The sequence below is a fragment of the Artemia sp. Qi Xiang Cuo genome, chromosome 10 (genome assembly GCF_049724085.1).
Source record: "Artemia sp. Qi Xiang Cuo chromosome 10, ASM4972408v1, whole genome shotgun sequence".
Classification (NCBI taxonomy): Eukaryota; Metazoa; Arthropoda; class Branchiopoda; order Anostraca; family Artemiidae; genus Artemia; species Artemia sp. Qi Xiang Cuo.
In genome coordinates, this window is record NC_142803.1 from 12,691,170 (window position 1) to 12,717,890 (window position 26,721).

At 35.0% G+C, this 26,721-nt stretch overlaps 1 protein-coding gene across 1 annotated transcript in view; it reads right to left on the reverse strand.

Annotated features, from left to right (window-relative positions):
• LOC148947488 (N-alpha-acetyltransferase 25, NatB auxiliary subunit-like) overlaps positions 1-26,721 on the reverse strand; it is a 63,692-nt gene that overhangs the window by 26,933 nt on the left and 10,038 nt on the right. Inside the window, exons 2-3 of the mRNA XM_089095907.1 lie at positions 18,425-18,776; positions 15,445-15,611 (exon numbers count right to left, since the gene is read on the reverse strand). Of these exons, the coding sequence (XP_088952033.1) occupies positions 15,445-15,611; positions 18,425-18,776 (519 nt within the window). The remainder of the gene's footprint in view (positions 1-15,444; positions 15,612-18,424; positions 18,777-26,721) is intronic.

Here is a 26,721-nt window from a genome sequence, read left to right on the forward strand (position 1 = left end):
TCTTACCTATAACTAAGTTGTGGGTGAAAAGGATGGCTACTTCAACTTGTAAAATGGGTTTAGGAGGGACATTAAGAAAGGAACTTGCTCTGAAATGGTCTTTGAAAAATATTTCTTGGTGTTGATTTATCCAAAAAGCTGTAAAGTATAGTTGTGGGTGAAAAGAATGGATGTTTCAAGTTGGAAAATGGGTTTAGAATGAACATTAAGAAAGGAACTTGCTCTGAAATGACTTTTGAAAAATATTTCTTGGTGTTGAGGTAACCAAAATCTGTAAAGTATAGTTGTGGGTGAAAGGATTGGTACTTCAAGTTGGAAAATGGGTTTACGAATGACATTATGAAAGGAACTTGCTTTTCCTAGTTGATTACGTCATTATATGCTCATAAATGGATTCCCGTCATGACCTTCTGATAGGGTTCTATCGATTATGTAATCAATTTCTCAGAAATCCATTTGTCCTAGTTGATTACATTATTATATGCTCATAAATGGATTCCCGTCTTGACCTTCTGATAGGGTTCTAATGTTTATGTAATCAATTTCTCAAAAAATCCATGTGTCCTATTTGATTACGTCATTCTTATGTCATGTGTCATGTGTCATTCGTCATGTGTCATGTTTCGTGTCATGTGTCATGTCGCATGTGTTGTGTCATGTGTCACGTGTCACGTGTCATGTGTCACGTGTCACGTGTCATGTGTCATGTGTCACCCGCTAGACTCAATAATCCATCAAAATAAGAAAGTTCCTGTTTTTCCATTCTCATTGACAAAAACCATAAAACAGACATAAATTGCAGTTGACACTATTAAAGTGAGAAAGCTCCTGTTTTTCCATTCTCACTGACAAAAAACATAAAACAGACATAAATTGATGTTGACATACATCAAAGTGAGAAAGTTCATGTTTTTAAAATTCTCACTGACAAAAACCATACAACAGACATAAATTGCTGTTGACATCCATTAAAATGAGAAAGTTCCTGTTTTTCCATTCTCACTGACAAAAACCATAAAACAGACATAAATTGCTGTTGACATCCATTAAAGTGAGAGAGTTCCTGTTTTTCCATTCTCACTGACAAAAACCATAAAACAGACAAAAATTCCTGTTTTTCAAGTGAGAATGTTCCTGTTTTTCCATTCTCACTGACAAGAACTATAAAACAGACATAAATTGCGGTTGACATCCATGAAAAACATCAAATAAATTGACCAACATCCATAACCATCCAAGAAAACATCCATCAAAGTGAGAAAATTCCTGTTTTTTCATTCTCACTGACAACAAACAGACATAAATTATGTAAAAAAGTTGTAGGTGGCAGCAGGGGTGAGGGGTGGGACATTTAAGGTCATCTCTACTGAGGAAAAGGGCTTTTATGAAAGAGGTGGTCGTATACACTTCAGAAGGGACTCTAATGATTAGAAATTGAAAGTTCTAGTTTCCTTTTTTCAGGTTATTTATGAAGAAAAGAAGGAATATTTGATTCTGGATCTCCTGGATGCGTTGCTAGCTGTGCACTAAGATCAGTGGAACAGAGGGTACCGATGGAAGGTGGTGCACAGACATCCTCTTCCACCCTCTAGCATCAAACCCAACCCCATTTCCAGCACAAATGGCAGGATAACTCCTATATACTGACGTGAGTGGTGGTCTCTTCCCTCCTCCCAGTCACGGGGAAATGGCTCTGAGCTACGGAACTTGCTTGTTATGACTTTGATACTTTGTTTACTGATACTTTGTATTTAGTGATTTACGTGGCAACTTCGGCTTACAGTGCAAGGGCTGTATGTTATGCAATTTGTTTATTGTTACGTTGATACCTTTGTTTACTTTAATGTTTTCTTTACTTTGTTATTTTTTTACTTTGATATTGTTACATCGATACTAGTTTTCCTATTTTGATGAAAGTTTGATGTTGAAACAAAAATTGATTTGGAAATAAAGAATTTTTATAAAACTTAAAACTTTTTGCAATAAAAAATGAACGAAAATTAATTAAAAAACTTTCTGAAAAAGAAGTTATTAAAATAAAAGTAAAGGCCATATTAAAAGTAAGATCAGCAGATACAAATACCCGTTAAAATTCAAACTCAAAACGACCAGAAATCCGGGTTGCAGCGGTAGCTAGCAACCTAGTAAGAGACGATCACGTCCAATGCTAAGAAATGTAACATCCAATAAACCCTAAAAATTTAGTCAGATCAAAAAACAAAAAGTACACTGTTAGAACCGCCTTCTCCAATATAAACAAGTTCTCTATATAGGAAACTTACCGTCCCTTGGCTTGAACAAAAAGGGAAATAAATTGGCTTGAAAATCAAGAAAAGTGGCGGAAACCACGATATTCTGCATAAACGGCAAGTACATTTTGTAATTATTTTTTTTTTAATATAATCAATTGTTCCACTCAAAACTGAGTTTTTTTTCACAAGACTGTAGTAGTTGTTGATATTATAACATATTACAGTCGATATATTATATTACAGTCGATATTTAAATTATACACTATTAAAGTCGATATAGTTCATTATAAATAATGATTTTATATTAAAAGAAAAGCAATAGAATAATAAAACATTGTATATATTGAACTTAGTTAGCTGCCTGATTCTTTGACGTTTGTCTCTTACTATTACTAAAGAAGAAAAAGCCCAGGGCTTCCACTCTCGAAAATTCAAATTCGGGGAAAAGTAATAAAAATTCGGGGAGTTTTCGGGGACAAGTCATCAAGATTCGGGGATTTCTCGGGGAAAAAAACAAAATGGCATTTCGTTGCAAAAATTTGGGAGCCAAAATTGGTTTTAGCTTCGCTTTCAGGCTCAAGTAGGGCTTGGATCTGCGTAGTAAATCAAGCCTTTTACAAAATAGGTCTTAGAGCCAGAGGCCGGGATTGGAACCCATAGCTGAAAACGCTTGTTGCTGATATTGCGGCAAGAACTTCAAAATTGATTTCAAAAGAAAAGGAAAAATAGTGAACACATGTGAACTGTAAATACCAGTAGCAATTTGTTATTAAGTCATTAATCTCAGTAATTCATTAATAATATTTAAAAACAAATATTGTTTGCGGTTTCTAGATAAGTAAATTAAATAGAAAAATTGAACCTATAAGTACGGGGTAATATTAAAACTTCAAACAAACAGGAACTAAACTAAACAAGTAAATTTAAACTTAAATTAAAAAGGGAATTTTGACGAAAATTGACACATTATTCGTTTTTCATGCTGCTTCTAAGGTCTTAGTTGTTTACCCCCCCCCCCAAAAAAAAAGATCCAAAAAAATATTCCCCGCAGAAAATGCTTCCCTGCTGAAAATACTGCCCACGAAAAGTACCTGCGAGGAAAATATCCCCCGCGAAAAATACCCTTGGAAAATACCCACCCCCGGACTGAAAATATCCCCTCGGAACATACATTTTTTTCATTGTTTGTTTCTACTATGCTTTCCTTTCTTTTGGTTACCTCATAATTACTATATAGTCACCGATTAACCCCCAATCCTCCCACCAACCCTGTGACCATCCATCTTCTAAATGTAATACTTATTGCAGTCTCATTTTTATATCAGCCCATCTAATGCCTGGACATGATAGCTGTAGGCTACAAATCATGTAAAATTTACTTATTCTTTTACTTCGCAGTATTGATTCAGACTTCGTTGTGTTAACACCAAATTTTTTTTCGGATATAACCCTGCTAAAGTTGTGATTTTCCCCTTTGGACTTTCAGTTTGGATTTATTTACATAATCAGATTATCGTTTTGCTGGCTATATCGAATTCCCTTGGGAAAGTACATTTTCATTGTCAGTCTTCAGAGTTTAAGCACCTATTTTTAGACTTATTACTTCACTAACAAGAACTTAATTAATTCAGCGACCTTCAAAATTATAAAAGTTCAAATTTAAGATCAAACTGGACAAGCAATATTCGTAGGCAATTACGCTGAGATTGAGGTGGGGAAAGAAAAGTAAGCAGAAGAGGGGTGGAGAGTTGTTAGCAAGAGCCGTGGTACCCGCTGGGCTTGCCCCTTAAATTGCGGGGACAAGGTAGACAGCCTCCGACACTTCACTTACTTCTCTCGCATTGAAACCACCTGAAAAATATCATTCAGCACTCGGGCAGTGAAGTTGTTTTCCAGGAAAGATTATACTTTCGCATTGCGCATAAGGATTAATTCTTTGGATACTGATCTAACTATATCTATCGACTCTTTTTGACCTTAAATTGGCATTGCAGTTATTATTGCTGTAACGTGAGCAAGATGTTAGTGGAATACGCATATTTGCCGCTTCTGAATCTTCTCCAATCAAACTTTCGTGAAGAAATTGACGACGTGACAATAATTAATCACCCACTGGAATTTTTTTATATTAACGTTATTAAAGATGCCAAGGCGGAGATTTGGGGAATAGCAGATCTAAATAAAGCTGTCCCAAAGCGGCAGGGTGACCTAGCTTCGCAGAGAAATTTGAAAGATATTTTGAACTTGTTGCGTCAATGTGACTCTGATAATTCCCTGCTCCCAATTTTTGTCATTGTGTCACCTAAAGAAGTGCCGGTTATCTCCGCAGTAGCTTACTCCAGGCTATTCAGCAATGGTAGATCAATAGACCAAGCGCTTTAATAGATAAACAAAAAGTGACATCATATGGTCTGAATTTTTCCTTCCTGCACAGTGCCTCGTTTAAGCCAAATATAAACACATCAACTACTAATTTAGTTGTCTCTGAAATTTCTCCCGAGGTTAACAATCCTGTGAAACGTCAAGATGTCATTGACCAAATCAAGGGACATCAAGCCGTTCATTCTATCAATTTGTCGGGCAATAAACTTTTAGTGCAGATTGACCCAGTTGCTGCAAAGGACTTTTGTGATGCGGTACCAAATGTTCTGAAGTGCGATGAAAAACTTCAAGAGCGAAAACTCTTTGGAAGAATTAAAGGCATACCGCTAGCTTATGACGTCAGTTTGTTCGTGGGGCGTGAAGGAGTTGTAGATGCTAAGTGCATCGGGCAGTCCTTGACTGTTGAGGTTTCTTCTACGAGGCCGTTGGACTTTCAAATGTACTTCGTCTCGGACTTAAGGTAGAATATGAGATTTTCTGAGTATTTGAGTGCCTCCGTCCTCCCCGTTGCTGTTATAAGTGTCAATCACCTGATCATGTCAAGGCCAATTGAACCAGCCCTCCCCGTTGTTCCTGCTGCAGCGGTATGCATTTATCAACAAAAGATGCACCATGTTTGGCTGAACCGAAGTGTGCGCTATGTGGTGAAGGCCATGTTACATTCAGTCTAAAGTGCCGCGTAATCCGCAGTGCCATAGCTAAGCGTGCCTCAAACAAAAAATGACTAGATCAGTAATGTTTTCTGTGTGTTCTTTCACCAAAAATGGCACCAAAGACAAAGATTGTCCAGTAAATCAGAAAATGAACAATTTTGAAATTGTGTTGCTACAGGAACATCTTTTGCCGGCTGTAAGCGACAGCTCACTAAACAGAAGTGATGAACATGTAGTTTATACAACCAGTGCCAGACGTACGGGGTGCAGACCTTCCGGAGGACGTGCATTTATTGTGAGTAATAGACTTTCGTGCTTCTCTCCCCAGTGCATACACTCTTGCGATAATTTTATTGCCCTTCGAATTGCAGATCTAGTGATTATTAATACTTACCTACCTCCTGATTAAAAAACAGTTTTGTCAATTAATAAATTTACAAAAATTGTGTCTTCTCTGAAGAATTTCCTTCGGAATATTGAAAGTCATAGCTTTAAGTGGATCATAGTGGGAGACCTAAATTGTAACATAAATAGAGAGTCAACTCGGTCTGATCTTGTACATCAGTCTTTGCCAGACGGATATCAGATAGTAGCCAAGAGTGCTGATTTTTCGTATATTCATAATAGTGCATGTGTGTCTGATATAGACCACTGTGTTTGCTCAGCTGGTGTGATATGCTCGAGTGCCAAGGTTCATGATAAAGAAAGAGATTATGATCACCTCCCCCTCTCTTTTACCGTGTCTGTTTCGCATTCTTCTGGCCTGAATCAGTGTGAATCTTCTGTACGGGGCACGAAATGGTATGATAAGCATGAATGAAATAAAGCTAACTGGACATTATATATCTGTACTTTGGCAACTCTGCTCTGATCTGTGACAGTTCCTTGCCATTTACTTTGTACCAGTGTCCTCTCACCTAATGCTCGGTCACAACTTAATTCTTACTATTCTCTGATTGTTACCCGCCTCAAACAAGCCGAGGCCATTGCTGTCCCTGTTTCGCGTATTCGTTCGAAAACTAGAAGTTCTTTATGGGAAGAGGGCCCTCAGTTAAAAATTGTTAAAAATCTGGCAAAAATTTGGCTTCGGATATGGAATGCGTGTGGCCGCCCCATTTCGGGTCATGTATTTAATATTAAAAGAAAAACTAACTCTGAATTCGAATATTACTTGCGAAGTGTCCGATATAAGGGTGAGGAATTTCCAAAAAATCCTTGGGAATGGAGTGAAGTGGTGAATTCTAGTAAGCTAAACCCGACTGTTTCGTTCAGTTTAATTCCTGGTGATTCATGGGTTAGTCATTACTCGACAATTTTCAGTACAGTAAATTGTTCAGTCCATTCCAGGTTTTGTAGATTGCTTGATTCAGTTATTCCGCGTAGACTACGCCAGAAAGATATTATCCCTATTAGTGAATGTCCTGGCGCTAGTTCCAAAATTCAAAAGTTTCAAAAGTTTAAAGTCAGTTCCAAAGGCTCCAAAAGTAAAAAAAATTTAATTACCTCATGCCGGATGGTAAACAATCCCAAAGTTGGAGGCCTATGTAAGTGAGAAATGGAATGATTTAGTTTTAGAACCAATAGATCTGGTTTCCGTATTGGCGACTTAAGCACTCCCCCCACTAGATTTCTTATCTTCCCTCTAAGTTTTGACTAATACCTTTTTTGGTGGTATTTTTTTGAAAAATGCCCTTTTTTGCTAAAGCAATATCAAATCCTGTAAAACTCTAAACGTGTCATTGAACCACGTATATTCATAATAGTGGATGTGTGTCTGATATAGACCACTGTGTTTGCTCGGCTGGTGTGATATGCTCGAGTGTCGAGGTTCATGATGAAGAAAGAGACTATGATCACCTCCCCCTATCTTTGACCGTCTCTGTTTCGCATTCTACTGGCCTGAATCAGTGTGAATCTTCTGTACGGGGCACGAAATGGTATAATTAGCGTGAATGGAATAAAGCTAACTGGACATTATATATCTGTACTTTGACAACTCTGCTCTCATCTGTAACAGTTCCTTACCATTTACTTTGTACCAGTGTCCTCTCACCTAATGCTCGATCACAACTTAATTCTTACTATTCTCTGATTGTTGCCCGCCTTAAACAAGCCGAGGCCATAGCTGTCCCTGTTTCGCGTATTCGTTCGAAAACTAGAAGTTCTTTATGGAAAGAGGACCCTCAGTTAAAAATTGTTAAAATCGGGCAAAAATGTGGCTTCGGATATGGAATGCGTGTGGCCGCCCCATTTCGGGTCATGTATTTAATATTAAAAGAAAAACTAAATCTGAATTCAAATCTTATTTGCGAAGTGTCCGATATAAGGGTAAGGAATTTCCGAAAAATCCTTGGCAATGGAGTGAAGTGGTGAATTCTAGTAAGCTAAACCCGACTGTTTCGTTCAGTTTAATTCCTGGTGATTCATGGGTTAGTCATTACTCGACAATTTTCAGTACAGTAAATTGTTCAGTCCATTCCAGGTTTTGTAGATTGCTTGATTCAGTTATTCCGCGTAGACTACGCCAGAAAGATATTATCCCTATTAGTGCTGAGTCTGTTGTGAAAAGCATTAAAAAACTAAAATCTAAGTCTGTTGATTTGGATAGAATTTGTGTTGAACATTTAAGAATCGATTCTCCCGAGTTAATTAGCCATCTACAACTACCTTTTCAGATGTGTGTTAGCAGCTTACTAGTGGCTGATTCTTTCCTCTGTGGTACTTTTACCTCTGTTCAGAAGTGAGGGAAGGATCCGCTTAATTGTGGATTTTACCGCTCTATTACTGTAGCATGTAATTTAAGCAAACTATTAGAATATGTATCGCTCTCATTTATTCAAGATAAGTTTGATAATGATGCAAATCAGTTCGGTTTTCTGTCACGTATTGGATGCTAGCAAGCACATCGTATACATGCAAAGGTGTTACAAGAAGGACATCGCTTAAAAACGGAAGTTCTCTTTTGTGCGTTAGACCTATCTAAAGCTTTCGATACTGTTTGTCACTCTCAGGCATAGTTTTCTCTGGCACGTTTGGGTATAAATAGTTCAATTATTTGTGTACTTCGGTTTTGGTACCAGAATTCATTTATTCAGTTGAGGCAGGGTTCCCGGGCCTATGGCAAAATCCCAGTTAGATCTGGGGTCCGTCAGGGTGGTGCGCTTTCACCTCATATTTTTAAAGCTTGTTTATTGAATGTTCTTAATATGATACAGCTTTCTTACTCTTCAGGGTTGTCAAACGTCTCCTATATTGCATATGCGGATGATCTTCTGCTTGTTAGCAGGTCAAAGTTTACATTAATGAAGTCTGTGCTACTAGTATCGCGGCTGTATGGGGAAATCGGATTAAGCCTCAACACTGATAAATGCGAATATTTAGTGTTTAATTCAAAATCTTCAGCGACGCCGCTTGATTGCGGCGCATTTTCTGTAAAAAGTGTTGAATCTTTCCGATAGCTTGGGATCAATATTTACAAATCGCTTACCTTATTTCGTTTCCAGGCATTGAGTGATATTAAAGAGAAGCTGAAACTGGGGTACGCGAAGATTGTCCCCAGCAGGGGAAGATAACAGAAAAGCATTGGCTAAATTGTACTCGAGCTTTTGTGACCATGCGGTTTTGTTCCCAACTGGCCTTCACATCCGGTTTCGGCCAGGGAATATTAGCGATATTAGAATTATGTATTTCAGATATTTCAAGTTTTTATTGTATCTGCCTCGCATATACAGTAATAGAAAGATGATGCGGATTTTTGGCGCTCCGGATATTGTAAATTGTTTTGTCAGACAAAGTAGCCGTCTTCAAGAGAACATTTATGCTACTTTGGGTGTTAACCACCCACTTATCTGGGTAGCCACAGCGCATTGAGTGTAATATTTATTTATTGTGTTGTTGTTAAATGTATCTTTGTGGGTTTTTTTTTCTCTTTTCTTGTGTTACTCCACTTCATTTTCTGTACAGTGGGTCAAAAATAAATTATTATTATTATTTATTATTTGGCATTATTAACCAACTGTTCGTTATAAATAAGTCCGAAAATATATAAAACTTGACAAAACAATATGAGCCTAATATCCAAATTTTTACTTTAAGCTGTATTGTAAATTTTCTTATGGATAAAATTTTTTGGGTTACTTACGTTTGAATCCTATTCCCCGACCTTTTACAAAGTCTATAGCCAAATTTTGCCTCATTAAGAGGAAGAGGGAGTGGTGCATTTGTTTATGGTAAGAAGATTGTATTTAGGAATAGTTCTTAGGAAGAAATAAATTATACCACATTTTCTTTAATTTTTTTTTCTATCTCAGAATTAGCCTTCATACAGGGTTATTAATTATTAAAGCATTAGAAGTTGTAAGGGTAGGCATTAGATATTTAAACAAATTTACTTGTCTATTCCAAATTTGAGCAGACTATATATCCTGTAAAATTTACTTTGCCTAACTAACAGGTTTGCAAGACCGTAAGAAGATCCCAAAATGGCAGTTCAAACCGTGGTTGAGTGATTTTCGGGGAAATTTCGGGGATTCGGGAAACCAAATTTTTTTTGGGGAGACACATAGATTTTCAGGGAAATCCCCGGAAATTCGGAGATAGTGGAAGCCCTGAAAAAGCCCTAGACTTTTTCCTGTTTGTAATTATAATTTCAAACAGGACCAGCTTGACCAGGTACCCGGACCATAGGAATATTTTTTTTAGACAATGTTTAGTTTCAATCCAGCAGTGGGAGCGTCAAAATTAAAATGTACCACATATGCCTGCTCTGTTTATACACCTTGGGGAGCTGGATGCTCTGTAACAATTGCACTATTATGGATGAATATGATGAAACATATAGAGAATATACAGTTCAAATAAAGGATTGTAAGTCATGTATTGAAAAAGTTTGTGACTCTCATATTAGAGAATTCCCCTGCTCAAACTGTCACTGTGATAAATGTGAATAGTGGGAAAATACTTATCCTGGTATGACATAAAAAAACCTAAACCTGATTTCAGTTTATTTCTAAGAGACTGGTATCATCGTGGTATTAAATTGCTTTGGGAGAAAGAACCTGGTCTACGCTTCAATTGCTGGTATAATAAGAAGGTATGGTTTCTGCGTCATCGATGTGAAGATACTGGCTATTATGATTATAAGCCTAAATATTTTATTTGGCTGTTACAGAGAAAGAAGTGTCTTATATTGCTATGGATAAGGCAATTGAAAGGCATAAATTTTATATTATGAATGAAAGAAGCATTACTGACTTTACAAAGAGATTTAATAAAGGTGAAGTGACATTATATTGTAAAAATGTGAACCTGACTTTTCACAACAAGATGAATATAAAGTGAATCTAAATGATTTACCGCCGCTAGCTGTTGTTGATGAGGATGTATATGAAAAGGAAGGAGTTTGAAGAAAAACTTTTTGTATATACATTTTCTTATCAATAAACAAGTTTATTACAAAACACCTTAAAGTACCAAGGACACCTAAAATGAAAACTAATTCATTAAATTGGTCAAGTGCAAACTTACACAGCCATATACGTCTTAAATTAGTGTGAAAAACCAATAATTCATTTTTTAAGGAGAAGGATCGCCTGTTTACATAATGTATTCCAATACGAAAGTTCGTGGACAATTTCAAAATAAAGAACGTGTGCTGTTAAAAAAGCAGAAGAACAGCAGAAAATGACCAAAAAATAAATAAATCAGCATATAGCCTTAGAAAGTGTTGTTTTCTTGTATGTTCTGGTAAAACAGAAATCGGAACCTAGTTCAGCAAAGCTCTTTTCTTTGAAAAATACTTGTAAGGAATGCTTTTTGAAAAGAGCTTGGCTAGACTAGGCCTAGTCTTGATGTTACTAGGATTTTTGGCATTCCAGGATCTTTTAACCATGAAGAAGTTTAAAGGTTAACATTAATGACTCTAAAAGAAAATATCAATATATAGGCTACCCTATTGGTAGTTTTGCAGACCTAATGACTTCCACTGATAGCCTACCTTATGTAGGCTAAGGTAAGACACCTAGTAGGCTGTGTGATTTGCTTGAATATTTTGATATAAATCTACCTCATAGTTACTATATAATAGTAGCATATACCTTTTATGCTTTTTTTATATTAGAAATACATATACTTGGGTGAGCACTGTTTGACTAGGCCTGTTAAATTCATTGGTTCTTTATACTCTAAGCAACAAATATTGTCATTTACTCTTATATACAAAGCACTATAAAATCAAAACAATAGACAATATTGTGTTTCCTTTAAACATAGAGAATAATACAAAGTCTTCTGTATGACTTTTCAAGTATCACATTGCTATAGGGAAACATTAATAAAGTTATACTGAAAGCATTATTGTATTCTCTTTTAATGGATAATCCACTAAAATGTCATAAAAAATAAATTACATTACCTCACTGATACATAAAAAAAACAACTAAGTCCTACAGATAGCCTTTCATAGTTCAAATTGACGTTCAGGCAACTTTGTGGTCGCATATCAACCCTAAAACTTAGTCAACCTACCTGAGAATTTATGTGGCCAAGAAAATTAGGCTTAGGATGCTTCTTCATCAGCAAGTTCCATAGACATTGTCTGTTGTGAGTCAGCCCAAAAATCATAGTCATCTCTATTGTAATTCAAGTAGACTTTCCAAGTAGGCCTGTCCGCCTAGAGTCTAAGGCATTTTGACCAGAGTTTTAGGATTAATATGACCACTAAGTCACCTGGACTTGCAGTCCTCAGTCAGAAAACCCAATCTATAAGCCAAGACAGTTACACTAAAACAGAATTAATTGAAAATTGGTTGACTGAAAAGTTGCCTGGCCTTGTGTTCAAACAAGTGGCATAGGGTCTACCTGCCTAAAGTCTTAGACAGGCAACCCAGTTTATAAGCTCACACAGTTACACTAACACAAAATTCATTCAAAATTGGTTGACCCAACAAGTTGCTTGGATTTGCAGGTGAACAAGTGACATAAGGTCTGCCTGCCTATAGTCTCAGGCAAGGGCAGCTGAGTTTTAGGACTAACATATGAACATCAAAATTTTGTCTATGCTTTAAATTAGAAATAAAAAATTTGGGGATCCCTGCTTTCAATAAAAAAAATTTCGATATTTTATAATTTAAATTTAATAATTCCCTCCCCCCCTCTGGATAAAGCATTTATATTATTACGTCGCATCTTTTGTTAGAAAAATAAGATAATTAATAATTAGCTATGTCAATAGATTTTTCAAAAAAAAACGGTAAGAAGAAGTAAAAAGCTCTGTTTTAATTGAAAAAAATTGCTTGATTGAGAAGGGGGTAAAAATGAAAAAACACAAATTTCGAAAGTATTCGTATAGACCTCAAGTTATTTTAAAACTGAGTCATAGATTTGCAATTGCATTAAAAAATATCCAAAGAATATAATTAAATGGGAGAAAACACAAAATCCCATTTTGGTCAGTCCCCTATGAGACGTTACAAAATACCCAAGACAATGAACAAGTCCTATTGGGGGGCCTTGGGTCTATCAAAATATTTCAATGGTTTCCTAGGGAATTTGATATAATTTTCTTCTGTCTCCATTTTAAATGAAAAAAATAATTAACCTTCTGGCATCCCCGCTTTCAATAAAAAAAATGAGGTATTATCATTTAAAAATGATAGCCCCCTATCCCCCTCCTATAGGCAATAATTTACAATTTATTTTTTAATCATATTTTTTAGGTAACTTCCAGTTCAATCGGTAATCTTTTTCAGGATTGGAACGGGAAAGTATTTCATAAATAACTAATTGTATGTGTTTTTAATGCTGTTTCACCAAAGTCATTTTTTTTGTATTTCGCACAATCAGGTAAATATGTCGGGAGGTTGGACTTACAGGCTATCCTATATTTTTTTAAATATTTTTTTTTAATATTTCAAACTTAATTTGTTGATGTGGGTCAATGACATGTTTAGAGTTTTACAGGATTTGATATTGCTTTAGCAAAAAAAAGGGCATTTTTCAAAAAAAATACCCCCCAAAAAAGGTATTAGTCAAAACTTGGAGGGAAGATAAGAAATCTAGTGGGGGGAGGGCTTAAGTCGCCAATACGGAAACCAGATCTATAGGTTCTAAAACTAAATCATTCCATTTTTCACTTACATAGGCCTCCAGCTTTAGGATTGTTTACCATCCGGCATGAGGTAATTAAATTTTTTGACTTTTGGAGCCTTTGGAACTGACTTTAAACTTTTGAATTTTGGAACTAGCGCCAGAACTAGTTTCCAGTCTAATTATGATCGAATATTTAAACAATTCTTCTATTTCTCACGGAATTACAATCATAATTACTATTTATTTATCTCCTATGTGTTTCAATTCATCTCTGATCTCTTTGTGTTTTGTATGTAGTGCAAAGGCATCTGGCCTCATTTCAATTTAGTGTTTGCCCTGTTTAGAGAGTTACTTTATTTCCCTATCAAGATTATCTGTAAGTGCATCTTTTTTGTGTATTGTTTGGTTTTGTCACCTATTTTGTTGAAATATAATCCTTGTCATTAATGCACAAAAAACAAATAATGACAAAGTATTAATGAGGTAGGCTTGGCAAAAACTCAATACATATCCGTTTTGAAAAAAAAAACACTTTACTAATAAATCTAATGAGCCCTGTGAGTAATATTAAAATGATATAAAGCCTTAAAGAAATTCTTGTTTGAACAGAGAAGTACTCGCTTGTATTTGAATTTTGTCATTTTTCTGTTTTCTGGTGCCTTTCGGGTAGTTGACTCTTTTTTGCTGTTTTAAGTATCTGGGCTCTCTCCTACCTATCCCCCCCCCTTTTTTTTATTTCAATAAATCTCTGTGCCCAAGCTTCTATGCGATAATCACATTTTTCATGTATATGTCAAATATTTATTGTTTTCAGGGGGTTAGGCTTCCTGGCTCAAAGAGTATGAATCGGGATTTTTGGGATGTTTTCCAAAGTTTCCTGTAATTTTAATGCAATCCATAGTTTTTAGGTCGTAAAAAGAAATTTGGGGTCCCTCCGAAACGTAAATATGTTTATGCGTATTTGCTTCTATTTAAATACGTTTAAACGTCCTTTAAAAATTTGGGGGACGTAGTTGCAAAAAAGATTTCATTGGCGATAATCCGTAAATGGGTCAAGGAGGCAACATCAGAGAAATTATGTTTCTGTTTAGGGTGAAGGGGCTTTACCCCTTCCACTTCTCTGTAATTAAACATATAGATTTAGTTTTTATAGATTTAGAATCTGAGCCTAATGCGTCACCGGCGCTTCACTGAAAACAAATTATATTACAAATACTTTATTACCAAGTTATTACAGCATTTAAATAGAAAAATAAAAATTACAGTGAAATTGAATCATGAACTAATGATATTTCAACAATTAATATTATTATGTAACGAGTATTTAGTTTGATTTGATTTTTTCTTTCAAAGGCAGTTCAAGAAAAATAGTTTTCAGTAAAGTGCCAATGATGCAGTAGATTTTGGACTCTTACAGTGAGAGAAGGAGGCGATACCCAAGCTCTTGTGTGTAGTAATTTTTGTTAGTTTTAAGGTTTATTTCCATATTAAATTAAAGCATTAATCGTTTTAAGATTTATTTATTCATTTACATTAGTATTTGTTGTATTTTTTTGCTATGATTGTTTACTTAATTTCTGTTCGTTTTGGGTTTCAATTATTCTTTAATAGTAATTTCTGGTCGTTTTGAGTTTTGATGTTAATATGTATTTGTATCTGCTGATCTTAGGTTTAATATGGCCTTTACTTTTCTTTGAAAAACTTTTTTTCCAGATTTTTTTTATAATTAATAACACTTAATGATCTAGGTTAGTTTTAAACATTGAACTAAAATCCATAAATGTTGCCACTGTCCGAAATCACGTCATTTTTAGCTGCAGTCCGGAATTTCAGTCTAGAATCTCAAATATGCGATTACTTACCCCAGTAATCTCCAATATGCGATTATTTACCCCAGTAAAACTTGTGACAATAAGGAAGGATTTAAATGAAACTGGAACTTCCTGGGGCAGGATCAAGAGTGAAGCTTCGAATACATTCGGATGGAGGAGTCTGTGCAACTGTGCTGGCCTCAGGTGTCTTAGTGATGCGATGAGTTATTAGTAGTAGTAATATTAGTAGAAACTTACTGATTTAGGATAGTCTTCAACATTGGCCAGAGCCTTAATTTCATCCAGCATTGATTGTTGCTGATCCAAGTTCTGGAGCCCAATGAAGGGTCTCAAGTAACTAAAAGCGCATGGCTTGTCACCAAAGTTTTTCACGTAATGTACAAACGAGTAAAATAGTTCTTCCCCTATAATAGAAGATAGTCACTTGTATTTAATTCTTTAATAGTCCGTTTATTACTATGGTTTAACCGCAATCCATCGTTTTACGAACTTTTAGCCCCCCCCCCCTCAATACTTCTGTGTGTATATCACCAGATATTCTAGTGAGAAAGGGTGGATGCAGCCCCCAAAAACTAAATTTTAGGCCCCAATTACCACACTTTTTATGAAAGACCCTTCACAGCAATACTGAGCGGGGATTTATCCCCTACTCTCCCTTCAATTCAAGGAACGGATTTTGACTATGTTCACAATACAGATATTGAGGAGGATAACAGCTTCCCCCTATTGAAGAAATATTTGAACTTGAAATAAAAACTAAATCTATATGTTTAATTACAGAGAAGTGGAAGGGGTAAAGCCCCTTCAACCTAAACAGAAACATGATTTCTCTGATGTTGCCTCCTTGACCCATTTACGGATTATCGCCAATGAAATCTTTTTTGCAACTACGTCCCCCAAATTTTTAAAGGACGTTTAAACGTATTTAAATAGAGGCAAATACGCATAAACATATTTACGTTTCGGAGGGACCCCAAATTTCTTTTTACCACCTAAAAACTATGGATTGCATTAAAATTACAGGAAACTTTGGAAAACATCCCAAAAATCACGATTAATACTCTTTGAGCCAGGAAGCCTAACCCCCTGAAAACAATAAATATTTGACATATACATGAAAAATGTGATTATCGCATAGAAGCATGGGCGCAGAGATTTATTGAAAAAAAAAAAGGGGGGGGTATTTAGGAGAGAGCCCAGATACTTAAAACAGCAAAAAAGAGTCAACTACCCGAAAGGTACCAGAAAACAGAAAAATGACAAAATTCAAATACAAGCGAGTACTTCTCTGTTCAAAAAAGAATTTATTTAAGGCTTTTATATCATTTTAATATTACTCACAGGGCTCATTAGATTTATTAGTAAAGTGTATTTTTTTTTTCAAAACGGATATGTATTGAGTTTTTGCCAAGCCTACCTCATTAATACTTTGTCATTATTATTTTTTGTGCATTAATGACAAGGATTATATTTCAACAAAATAGGTGACAAAACCAAACAATACACAAAAAAGATGCACTTACAGTTAATCTTGATAGGGAAATAAAGTAACTCTCTAAACAGGGCAAACACTAAATTGAAATGAGGCCAGATGCCTTTGCTCTACATACAAAACACAAAGAGATCAGAGATGAATTGAAACACATAGGAGATAAATTAATAGTAATTATGATTTTAATTCCGTGAGAAATAGAAGAATTGTTTAAATATTCGATCATAATTAGACTGGAAACTAGTTCTGGCGCTAGTTCCAAAATTCAAAAGTTTCAAAAGTTTAAAGTCAGTTCCAAAGGCTCCAAAAGTCAAAAAATTTAATTACCTCATGCCGGATGGTAAACAATCCCAAAGTTGGAGGCCTATGTAAGTGAAAAATGGAATGATTTAGTTTTAGAACCAATAGATCTGGTTTCCGTATTGGCGACTTAAGCACTCCCCCCACTAGATTTCTTATCTTCCCTCTAAGTTTTGACTAATACCTTTTTTGGGGGTATTTTTTTTGAAAAATGCCCTTTTTTGCTAAAGCAATATCAAATCCTGTAAAACTCTAAACATGTCATTGACCCACATCAACAAATTAAATCTGAAATATTAAAAAAATATTTAAAAAAATATAGGATAGCCTGTAATTCCAACCTCCCGACATATTTACCTGATTGTGCGAGATACAAAAAAAATGACTTTGGTGAAATAACATTAAAAACACATACAATTAGTTATTTATGAATTACTCTCACGTTCCAATCCTGAAAAAGATTACCGTTGCTAAAATACCACACCAAAGAAAATTTTGAACATATAACCAATTATGGTTTTTGAATAGAAACAAATAAAATCTTTCGAAAAACATACTTTATAGTATTAATATAAATGGCCAAAGTATAGAAGAGCTGTGTCTTAAACCCCTCGACCCAACCCCCTTACTGTTTGCAACCTCAGAATCCCAATACAGAATTGGGAGACTCATAATTCGGTTCCTTGTCGTTTTTTTTGTAAATTATTCATAAATAAAATTATAATCCTTGAAAAAAAATACAGTAGCAGAAGAAAACTAAAAAAACAATTATATCAAAAAGATTTTTTTTTACGGAAATACTTTCGCAAAGAAACAACAGATTTGTTATTGACCCCAAGATATTTTTTTTTTGAACTGATCTCCGCTTTCTGGAAAAGAAAAGAAAAAAAAAGGAAAGGATACAGCACTAGACCCTTAAAGTCCAAACCGGCGGTGCTGATCTCCGTTTCAAGGCCCTTCAGCCAGGAAGTCCAATGGGGGTTGGCGGCCAGCCATCCTCTGCTTTCACTCACCCTTCCTGCTCACCTTCCCCGGATTTCTCCAGTTGCCCATTTAGAGCTGGGCCGACTCTGGCTGAGCTTACAGAGCCACACCACTAACCCTCTCAAACCAAATCACTGGCTACACCAGGAATCAAACCATCGCCCTTTAGATAAAGGATTCTAAATCCAGCGCGCCAACCACTCGGCTAAGACAACCTCTGGATACAAAGGAGGACAAGAAAATTGAAGGGCAGAAATCTTAAATTTACTGCACACGTTTGGAGAATGACATGACCGAAAAACCGTTGTAAAGGGCATGCTAGCAGGAATAAGAGGAGGTTAGTAGTTCCTTTATCCCGAATATTTTCCGAAAAGCTTGGGAAGCAGAAGCTTAAAGTAAAATTAAAAACTAAAAGGTACTAGTACTAACACTACAAAGTACCTTTATATCCAAGGATTTTACCCAGAAGCAATTTCGACAATGCAGGCCCTCTGATTTTCTCCTCCGACTTGATGCTATTTATAAATTTGATTAAGGATTCATCCGTATCATTCGACGATTGTCCACCCTCTCTACTTATTTGAACATCACTAAAAAGTCCAAGATAATAATCAAAACGATCAGGAAACGAAAGAATAAGGTCCTTGAAGGTATTCACTGCTTCTGCGCAGGAAGGAGGATCTTTAGCTGCTAGGTTTAAACAGATTTCAGCTTTCTGTTGGGCACACGATGTGTGAATTAGTACCTCAGCAATTTGCGAGTTGAGGACATCTTTTAAATTGCTATATTTCCCCTGTAAAATTTGAATATTTTATTAATTCAAAAAATAGAAATTTATTAATAATACCAGAATATGGGAAGAAAATTTTATGGATTGGTTTTTTTCAAGTATTCCAACTTATTTCGAACGGTGCAGGGGGGAGGGGGCAATTCAAAACTGCCCAGAGCACGTGAACTATATGAACAATATTGAAACAATCGAAGGAGCGCGGGATTTCATATAGGCCTAGTTAAAGGTGTTAAGGAAACTTTCCAAATCTCTAAATTTCCCCTGGAAGAATTTATGTGCCTTATTAGTAAAAAGAAGAAAAATATTTATGACGAAAAATAAAAATATTTAAAGACCTTAAATATTTATGTGCCCTATTAGTAAAAAGACGAAAAATAATTATGACGAAAAAAAATTATTAAAAAATATTTAAAGACGAAAAATCTTTAGGTGTCTTAGAAGAATTTATGTGCCCTATTAGTAAAAAGACGAAAAATATTTATGACAAAAAATAAAAATATTAAAAAATATTTAAAGACGAAAAATATTTATGTGCCCTATTAGTAAAAAGACGAAAAATATTTATGACAAAAATAAAAATATTTAAAGACAAAAAATATGTATGTGTCCTTGAAGAATTTATGTGCCCTATTAGTAAAAAGATGAAAAATAACTAGTCCCTCCTCTTTAAGATTCATCTAGAGGATCTTTCTTCAAGGAAAATTTGTGCCCTATAAGCCGAAATTTCAGTGACTCAGATTTATCACATTAAAAAACTTTGATACCCTCCTTAGTCTCTGGGCTATAGCAACCAATAGTTACAATGATTTACTGTACATATGAAAAGTTTACCGTCTGTGGGCTTCACAACCAGAGCATCCTGCCAATTTGGCACTCATCCAACAATTGAGCCGTGATAAAATTGTATTCCTCAAAATAGGCCAAATTCATTTTTGAGTCAAATAGAAATAATTAAAAGATAGTTTTCAGGGATAGATAAGGCAGTAGCAAGGTATATAAACAAAGACTGACATACAGGATACATAGGTAAAAAAATAGGTAAAGGAAGATAGAAATGAACATCCACATTATGAAATAAAGAATTTAAATAAAATTAAAGAAACAAGGATTTTGACAATAAATGTAAATTCGAAAACTATCGTGGTCAGTGGTAAATTATTTCCGTTATGGAGGGGAGAGACGTTCTTTCATTTCTTGAGATAAAGAAACAGATAATAAGATAGGTACAGACAAAGACACGGGGCAGACAGATTCTAGGGGGGAGGGGTAGCATTTTTTTGGCTAAACCAAGATAACCTAAATCTCCTGCATCTCTAGGATTTGGCTCCCTGGCCTGGTTCACTTTGTAAATATTCATGGAGAAATCATTCAGCCCTCATCAATATAGACTTCATCACATCATCACATCATCATCACATCATTACAAATTTCTTTTAACACATTTTTTTGAAAGGTCTATTTGTACAAATGATATATTTCAGGGATCAGTAATGAAAGCAAAATGTGCAGCACAAATCCTGTGATTGTTTTCAGGTGTACACTCTAAGCAACGAAACGTATATGGCTTATCTAATCTTGAATAGATAGATTTTAGGACGTATAAGACTTTTAACTATCAGAGGGGAGAATTGACCTGATCAAACGTGGTGAAACACTATAGTATATTTTCACAGTTTTGCCACTAACTAGGCTCATCTATTTACTTGACGATAAGGTTTTGAAAGTGGCATATTTGTATAAATATAAACGTGGAACATATTAGGAAGTGTAATAATCACCTATTTTTTGCGTTTTTTTTTATATTAAAAACGAGGATGGATTAATTAAAAAAATATTTGCTTAAAGTAGCCTAAAGAACGAAGTTGAAAATTAAAACGAGCAACAGTTTAAAAGATATTTACTAATTTATCTTAATAATGTAATAAAAATTATCTTTTTAACGAAACCTTATTTGATAGCATTTAGGTTACTTACCTTTTCAAATTAATTTGAAAATTTCCACAATAAATTTTTGTTTTTTATGTAGCCTAATATCCCCTCGAACAGAGTACTATATTTTTTTGTTGTTCGACATCTACTCTTACTAATGATAGCCTCACCTGCCCTCGACTATGCAATCAATATTTTGTTGGTTTTCGGGTGTTTCACCTGGCAACAATGGAAGATAATTCCATTGTATCTGTCGATGGGAGTTTATAATTTTTTGGATTTTGTGCAACTTAGGGATATTGGTGAGTAACTCGCTTTTATGGTTGTTAGGTATTTGGTTTTAATACTTATAATTTTTGGCTTTTATTGAATTTTATTCATCTTTTAAGTTTTTTGGTTCTTTTCACATTGACTTTCCGCGTTAGTTTGTTTGTTGTTTTTTTTTCGGCACTTTCCTTGGATACATTATTTCGTTTCGCGGTGAAGAAGGGAGGCGTTTGTCCTCTCGAAATATTCGCTTTGTTTTTGCTTCAGTTTTTCGTTTTCTTTAAACAATGGAAGGGTATCCCCTCATTCAAGCATACGTTTGTTACGTTACGAATAAAGAAGTATCGCATCTCTCTTCAAGTTATCTTTATTTTTTATTTTGTCAATGATATCTCTCAATTTTATTCTCTTCTTCCCTTTATCGTGAAGATTACCCTCGTTTTTTATACTAAAATGTATTAGAGCATCAAATCTGAACCATATATAATTTTACTGGCAATACAGCTGACAATTCTGTCGACGTTTTTGCAGTGACGTCAATTGGGGAAGAGGAAGGCATTCTATCCCCCCACTAGGTTTTTACCCCTTAGATTTTAAAAAATACATTTTCTGTGGGGTACTTTCCTTGAAAAATGCCTTGTTTTTATTGTCACTGAGATATTTTGAAAAAAAAGACAAATTTGCCCTTCCCTCCAAATTTTTTGCACCACCCTATATTTCAGAAATGCCGTTTTTAGGGGGTATTCTTATGGAAAAAAGTCTTTTTTTTGTATTTTCATTAAAAAAAAAAATGGAAGAACGATAAATTTGATCCTAGGTACTTAGCTTACTACGTAAAATAAGTAGAAACTTTCAGAGAATATAAGGGGGCAGGCTGTTAAACCAAATCACAAGATACTAAGTGCAAAGGGTGAATCTGCAAATACTCAAAAATGGCTAATGGCAATAAGTCAAAATTTTTCCCATAATGTTAAGTGGAATATTGAACTAAACAGAAACTCTATATGCATCTAATTTATCCCAGGAATGGCTTCGAATATTAAGCTGAAGATTAAAGTGAAAGTTGAGGAGAATGTTAAAGTAAATCAAAAGAAACTATGCGTACCCAGATTGTCAAAAGGTATATCAGCAATATCTCAGGAACAGCTATTGGTATTGGGTTGAAATTTTTAGGGGATAGCGACTTGGACCAAAAGACATGGTGAGTATCCAGGATTTGAAAGGGTATATCTACGAATTCCTAGAAACAGCTAAGCGTCATAAATCGAAGTGTTAGGGAACGGCTAATGGTATTAGTTACAGAATTCAAGGAATGTTGATGGTGATTTTTAATAAATGAAAAGGCACTATGTGCATCCAGGTTGTCAAAAGCGCGTACCAGCAATATCTTAAAATAGGCTAAAAGTATTAAGTTGAAATTTTCAGGGAGCGCTACAGGGGATATTGTACCAGATTAAAAGACAATGTATGAATCTAGGTGGCTAAAAGAAAACATTTTAAATATTTCAATAATGGCTAAAGATATCGAATTGAAACTCCCGCGGATTGTTGACGGTTTTAAAAAAAACGAAATTAAAAGACACTTCCACTTTGCTTTACAGATATATACGAGATATTTTAGGATCGACAAAGGGTACAGAATTTAAATTTTCAGAATATGTCTGGTAATTAAAGTTGAAGTTAGAGCTAAATTATGGTAAAGTACACTATCTGCATCAACAATGTCCAAAGGACGCGCTTACAATCCACAGGGTTTGGATAATGGATACGTTTATGGTTTAAGCGACCCAGTTGAAACTTTATTTGACTGAGGGATCAAATGGACTTGAAATTCTTATTTGAAAAGGGGTAGAGGAAATGGACTTATAGAGGGAAAAAAATTTTGTAGAAAAAGTCATTCAGCATATTCTTAGAGCGAAATATTTATTTTTTAGGCTGATCTGTTTGAAATTTATGACCATGAAGACACCTTCAATTGGAGCTTCAGAACCAAGAGAACATGAATCAGAAGATTTCTCGTTGCATTGATCCGTGAAGGCCTGTTTTTCTTCTTTTCAAAACAATGATGAAGAAATATTTTTCATAAATGAAGCAAAAACTAATGTATTTAAACAAATAAGCAGTTAAAACATAATACAACATGAATAGATTTTTATAATAAAATAGAAGATCAATATTCATCTATATTCAAAGCTGTACAGGATTGGGTCAGGATGACCTTAGTCCTTTTCAGAAGATCCAAAATTAAAAAGATTAACAATTCATTGATTTGAATAATTTCTCCATGTTCATCCATCCCTAATTCTAAGTCCGATTGTTGATGAAATTTTGACCTAAATTCAAATAGCATGGTAGTCTGAATTCTTTATCAATTAGTGGTCTTTACCCATTGTTGGTGAAATTCCATATGTTTTCCGTTTCCGTTTTCCGTTTTCCGAAATTCTACAAGTTTTCCGAATTGGGGATGTAGGACATTTCAGCAACACAAAAAGTTGTAAGGTTCTGCAACTTATGTTACCATGTTTCGGTTCTGTCAGTTACTGATGTAACTGAAGATGCGATTGGAAATTAAAAGGGCCTTTTTTAATAGTCAAAAGTGATTGGAGGGCAACAAACCCACCCCCACGCCAATCAATTCCCAACACATCTAAAATCTTGAGATAGCCATTTTGTTCAATGTAGATGAAAGAACTGGAAATTAAGTCTTTGAGGATATCACCCCCCTCCACCCCCCCCCCCCCAAACCCTCAGCACAAGGGTTTTAAGTTATATCCCGAGGGCATTTAAGGTTTTTATGGAAAGTGTAAGCTCCGGAGGGGGCTCATTTGACTCGAAATCAGATGTTTTAGTTTCTCTTTTAAGAGTTGAAGTGATCGGGGGCACCCCCCCCCTACGTTTTATTTTACACAAAAGTATCTGATAAAAATTTCAAGATAGCCATTTGTTATAAAATACTCAAAAGATCATATAATGAGGTCTTTGAGGTGGACAGAAACCCTCACAGGCTAGGGGTATGGGTTGTAAATTATGCCCCAGGGGGATATAAAGTTTTTATGGAAGGAGTGGTTGTGTGAACTTAAGAAAAGGCTCATTTGATTTTAAATGAATAGTTCTAGTTTCCTTTTATAGGTCAGATATGATGGAGAGCAACTAGCCCTCTCTTTGACATCTTTTTGTCCCAAAACACATTCAATTGAAATTGTGAGATAAGCATTTTGTTACCAATAATACAAAAAATCACAAAGCACTTTCTTTAGGGTGTACACATTCTCCTAGAGCCCATGGGCAAGGGTTGTAAATTATACCCAGGGCATATAAGGTTTTTATGGAACAGATAGTTGTATAGAATTTGGATAAGATGGGGTTCATTTGATTAGAAGTTTTGATGCCCTTTTTAAGAGCCAAAAGTCAATTGTTGAATACCAGCCCCCCCCCAAGACTATCAGTCCCCAAAACATAGCCGATCGAAACTTTAAGAGATATTAAGGAGGGCTTAAAAAAAATACTCTTTAAACATTTACATTTTACTTACTTTAATCAATAAAAATTATCAAAAAATATAAAGATATAAATATCAGTTCATATGTTGATTAAACAGACACTCCACGGTCAGGTGTTTTTTGTTGCTTCTTTTCACGAAAAATATAAATTGGGTTCTGGTCTTGAAAAGTCATTGGGGATATCAGCCCTGATCGAGGTAATTTTTGCTCCTTTTAATGTTGATTTGGTTATTTATTGTAATTTCTGTTCCCGTTAAGTTTAATTTATTTATTGAGGGTGATTTGTCGTAATTTTACACCTGGAAGGTCATTTGACTTTATTTTCGCTGATTCTTGGCTTAATGGAGCTCTATGCTTTTCTTTTAGGAATTAATTTTTCGTCAAGATTTCTTCTTTAAATAAAGATGACTATCGTTCAAAATTTCTTCTAATAGTCTATAAATTGAGAGACTTTTTCTGGAATAGGTTGTTAGATGTTAATTCAGAGCAGACGTAAATGAAAATACTCTTTTGCACAAATCACACTTAAATGGGATCTCACATGTACACACTCTCTTTGCGTGTTCAAATAGTCCAGTCAAGGTAAGCACTTCTTGAACAAATCATCTTTTGAATAGTTTCTCACCTGTATAATCTCTTTGGAGCTCAATCAAAAATCTTGATGTATATAAGCATTTCTTACAATCATCACATTTGTCACAATCAAGCAAACATGTATCACTACTTTTCACAGGATGATGATGAAATTGCTAAGGAAACTAAATACATGGAAAAACATTTGAAAGAAAAACTAATTCAATGTATTACTAAGTGGTTGTGAGAATACTAGCCACAAACCAACGAATATACAGTATTTGTTACAACAATCTTCCTTTACTCCTCTATGTACTTTTTGATGCCTGTGAAAATTGATAAAATCAAAAGCTTTTCTGCACATATCACATATGAAAGATTTTCCACCTGATTGCAGTCTTTGACAAGTATTCAAACAACTTGCAAAGAACACTTCTCGCATGGATCACATAGATACATAAAAACATGAATTGGCTACTCATCCGTATGTCATCTTTGGTGTTTGTTCAACTATCCTGCTTGACGAAAGATTTGGTCATATATGAATCCTTTGATGGGTGGTCAAGTTTGCAGCTTGATAAAAGGTCTTGTCACAAATATCGAATTCAAATAGGTTCTCACCAGTGTGCATTGTTTAATGTGTTTTAAAGTTTCAAGCTTGATAAAAGGTCTTGTCACATACATCACAATTAATCAGTTTTTTGCCGGTATACGTTCTTTGATGCGTGTTCAAAGTATGGTTGCGAGAAAAGGTCTTGTCACATACATTTCATTTAAACGGTTTCTCACCGGTATGCGTTCTTATATGTGTTTTCAAATATGCAGGCTGAGAAAAGGTCTTATCATAAACATCACATTTAAACAGTTTCTCATTCGTATGGATTCTTTTATGTGCTTTCAATGTTTCGTTATGAAAAAATGTCTTGTAACATACATCGCATTTAAACGGTTTCTCACCGGTATGCGTTCTTTGATGTGTGTTTAATTTATCAGAGCGAGAAAAGGTCTTGTCACAAACATAACATTTAAACGGATTCTCACCGGTATGCAATTTTTGATGTGTGTTCAAAGTATGGTTGTGAGAAAATGTTTTGTCACATACATTACATTTAAACGGTTTCTCATCGGTATGCATTCTTTGATGTGTTTTCAAATGTGCAGGTTGAGAAAAGGTCTTGTCACATACACCTCATTTAAACGGTTTCTTACCCGTATGCGTTCTTTGATGTGTGTTCAACGTATCTTTTCGAAAAAATGTCTTGTCACAAACATTGCATTTAAACGGTTTCTCATCTGTATGGGTTCTTATATGTGTTTTCAAATGTGCAGGTTGAGAACATGTCTTGTCACATATGCCGCATTTCAACAGGTTTTCACAAGTTTGTTGTATGTTTAAATGATCTTCTAAATACTATATCTAGTCAAATACATATCAGTTCACTGGGTTCTCTCATATTTTAGGTCATTTACTTGTGTGTTAATGGTTCTAGAGAAACAAGGTATTTTCACATACATTACATTTAAACGGTTATTCACCGGTGTGCATTTTTTGAGGTATTTCTAAATGTTGTGCGAGAGAACAGGTTTTGTCACGCACATCACACTTAAACAGCTTTTCACCAGTATGCACACTTTGGTGCACGTTCAAATGCTGCATTCGAGTAAATAACTTGTCACAT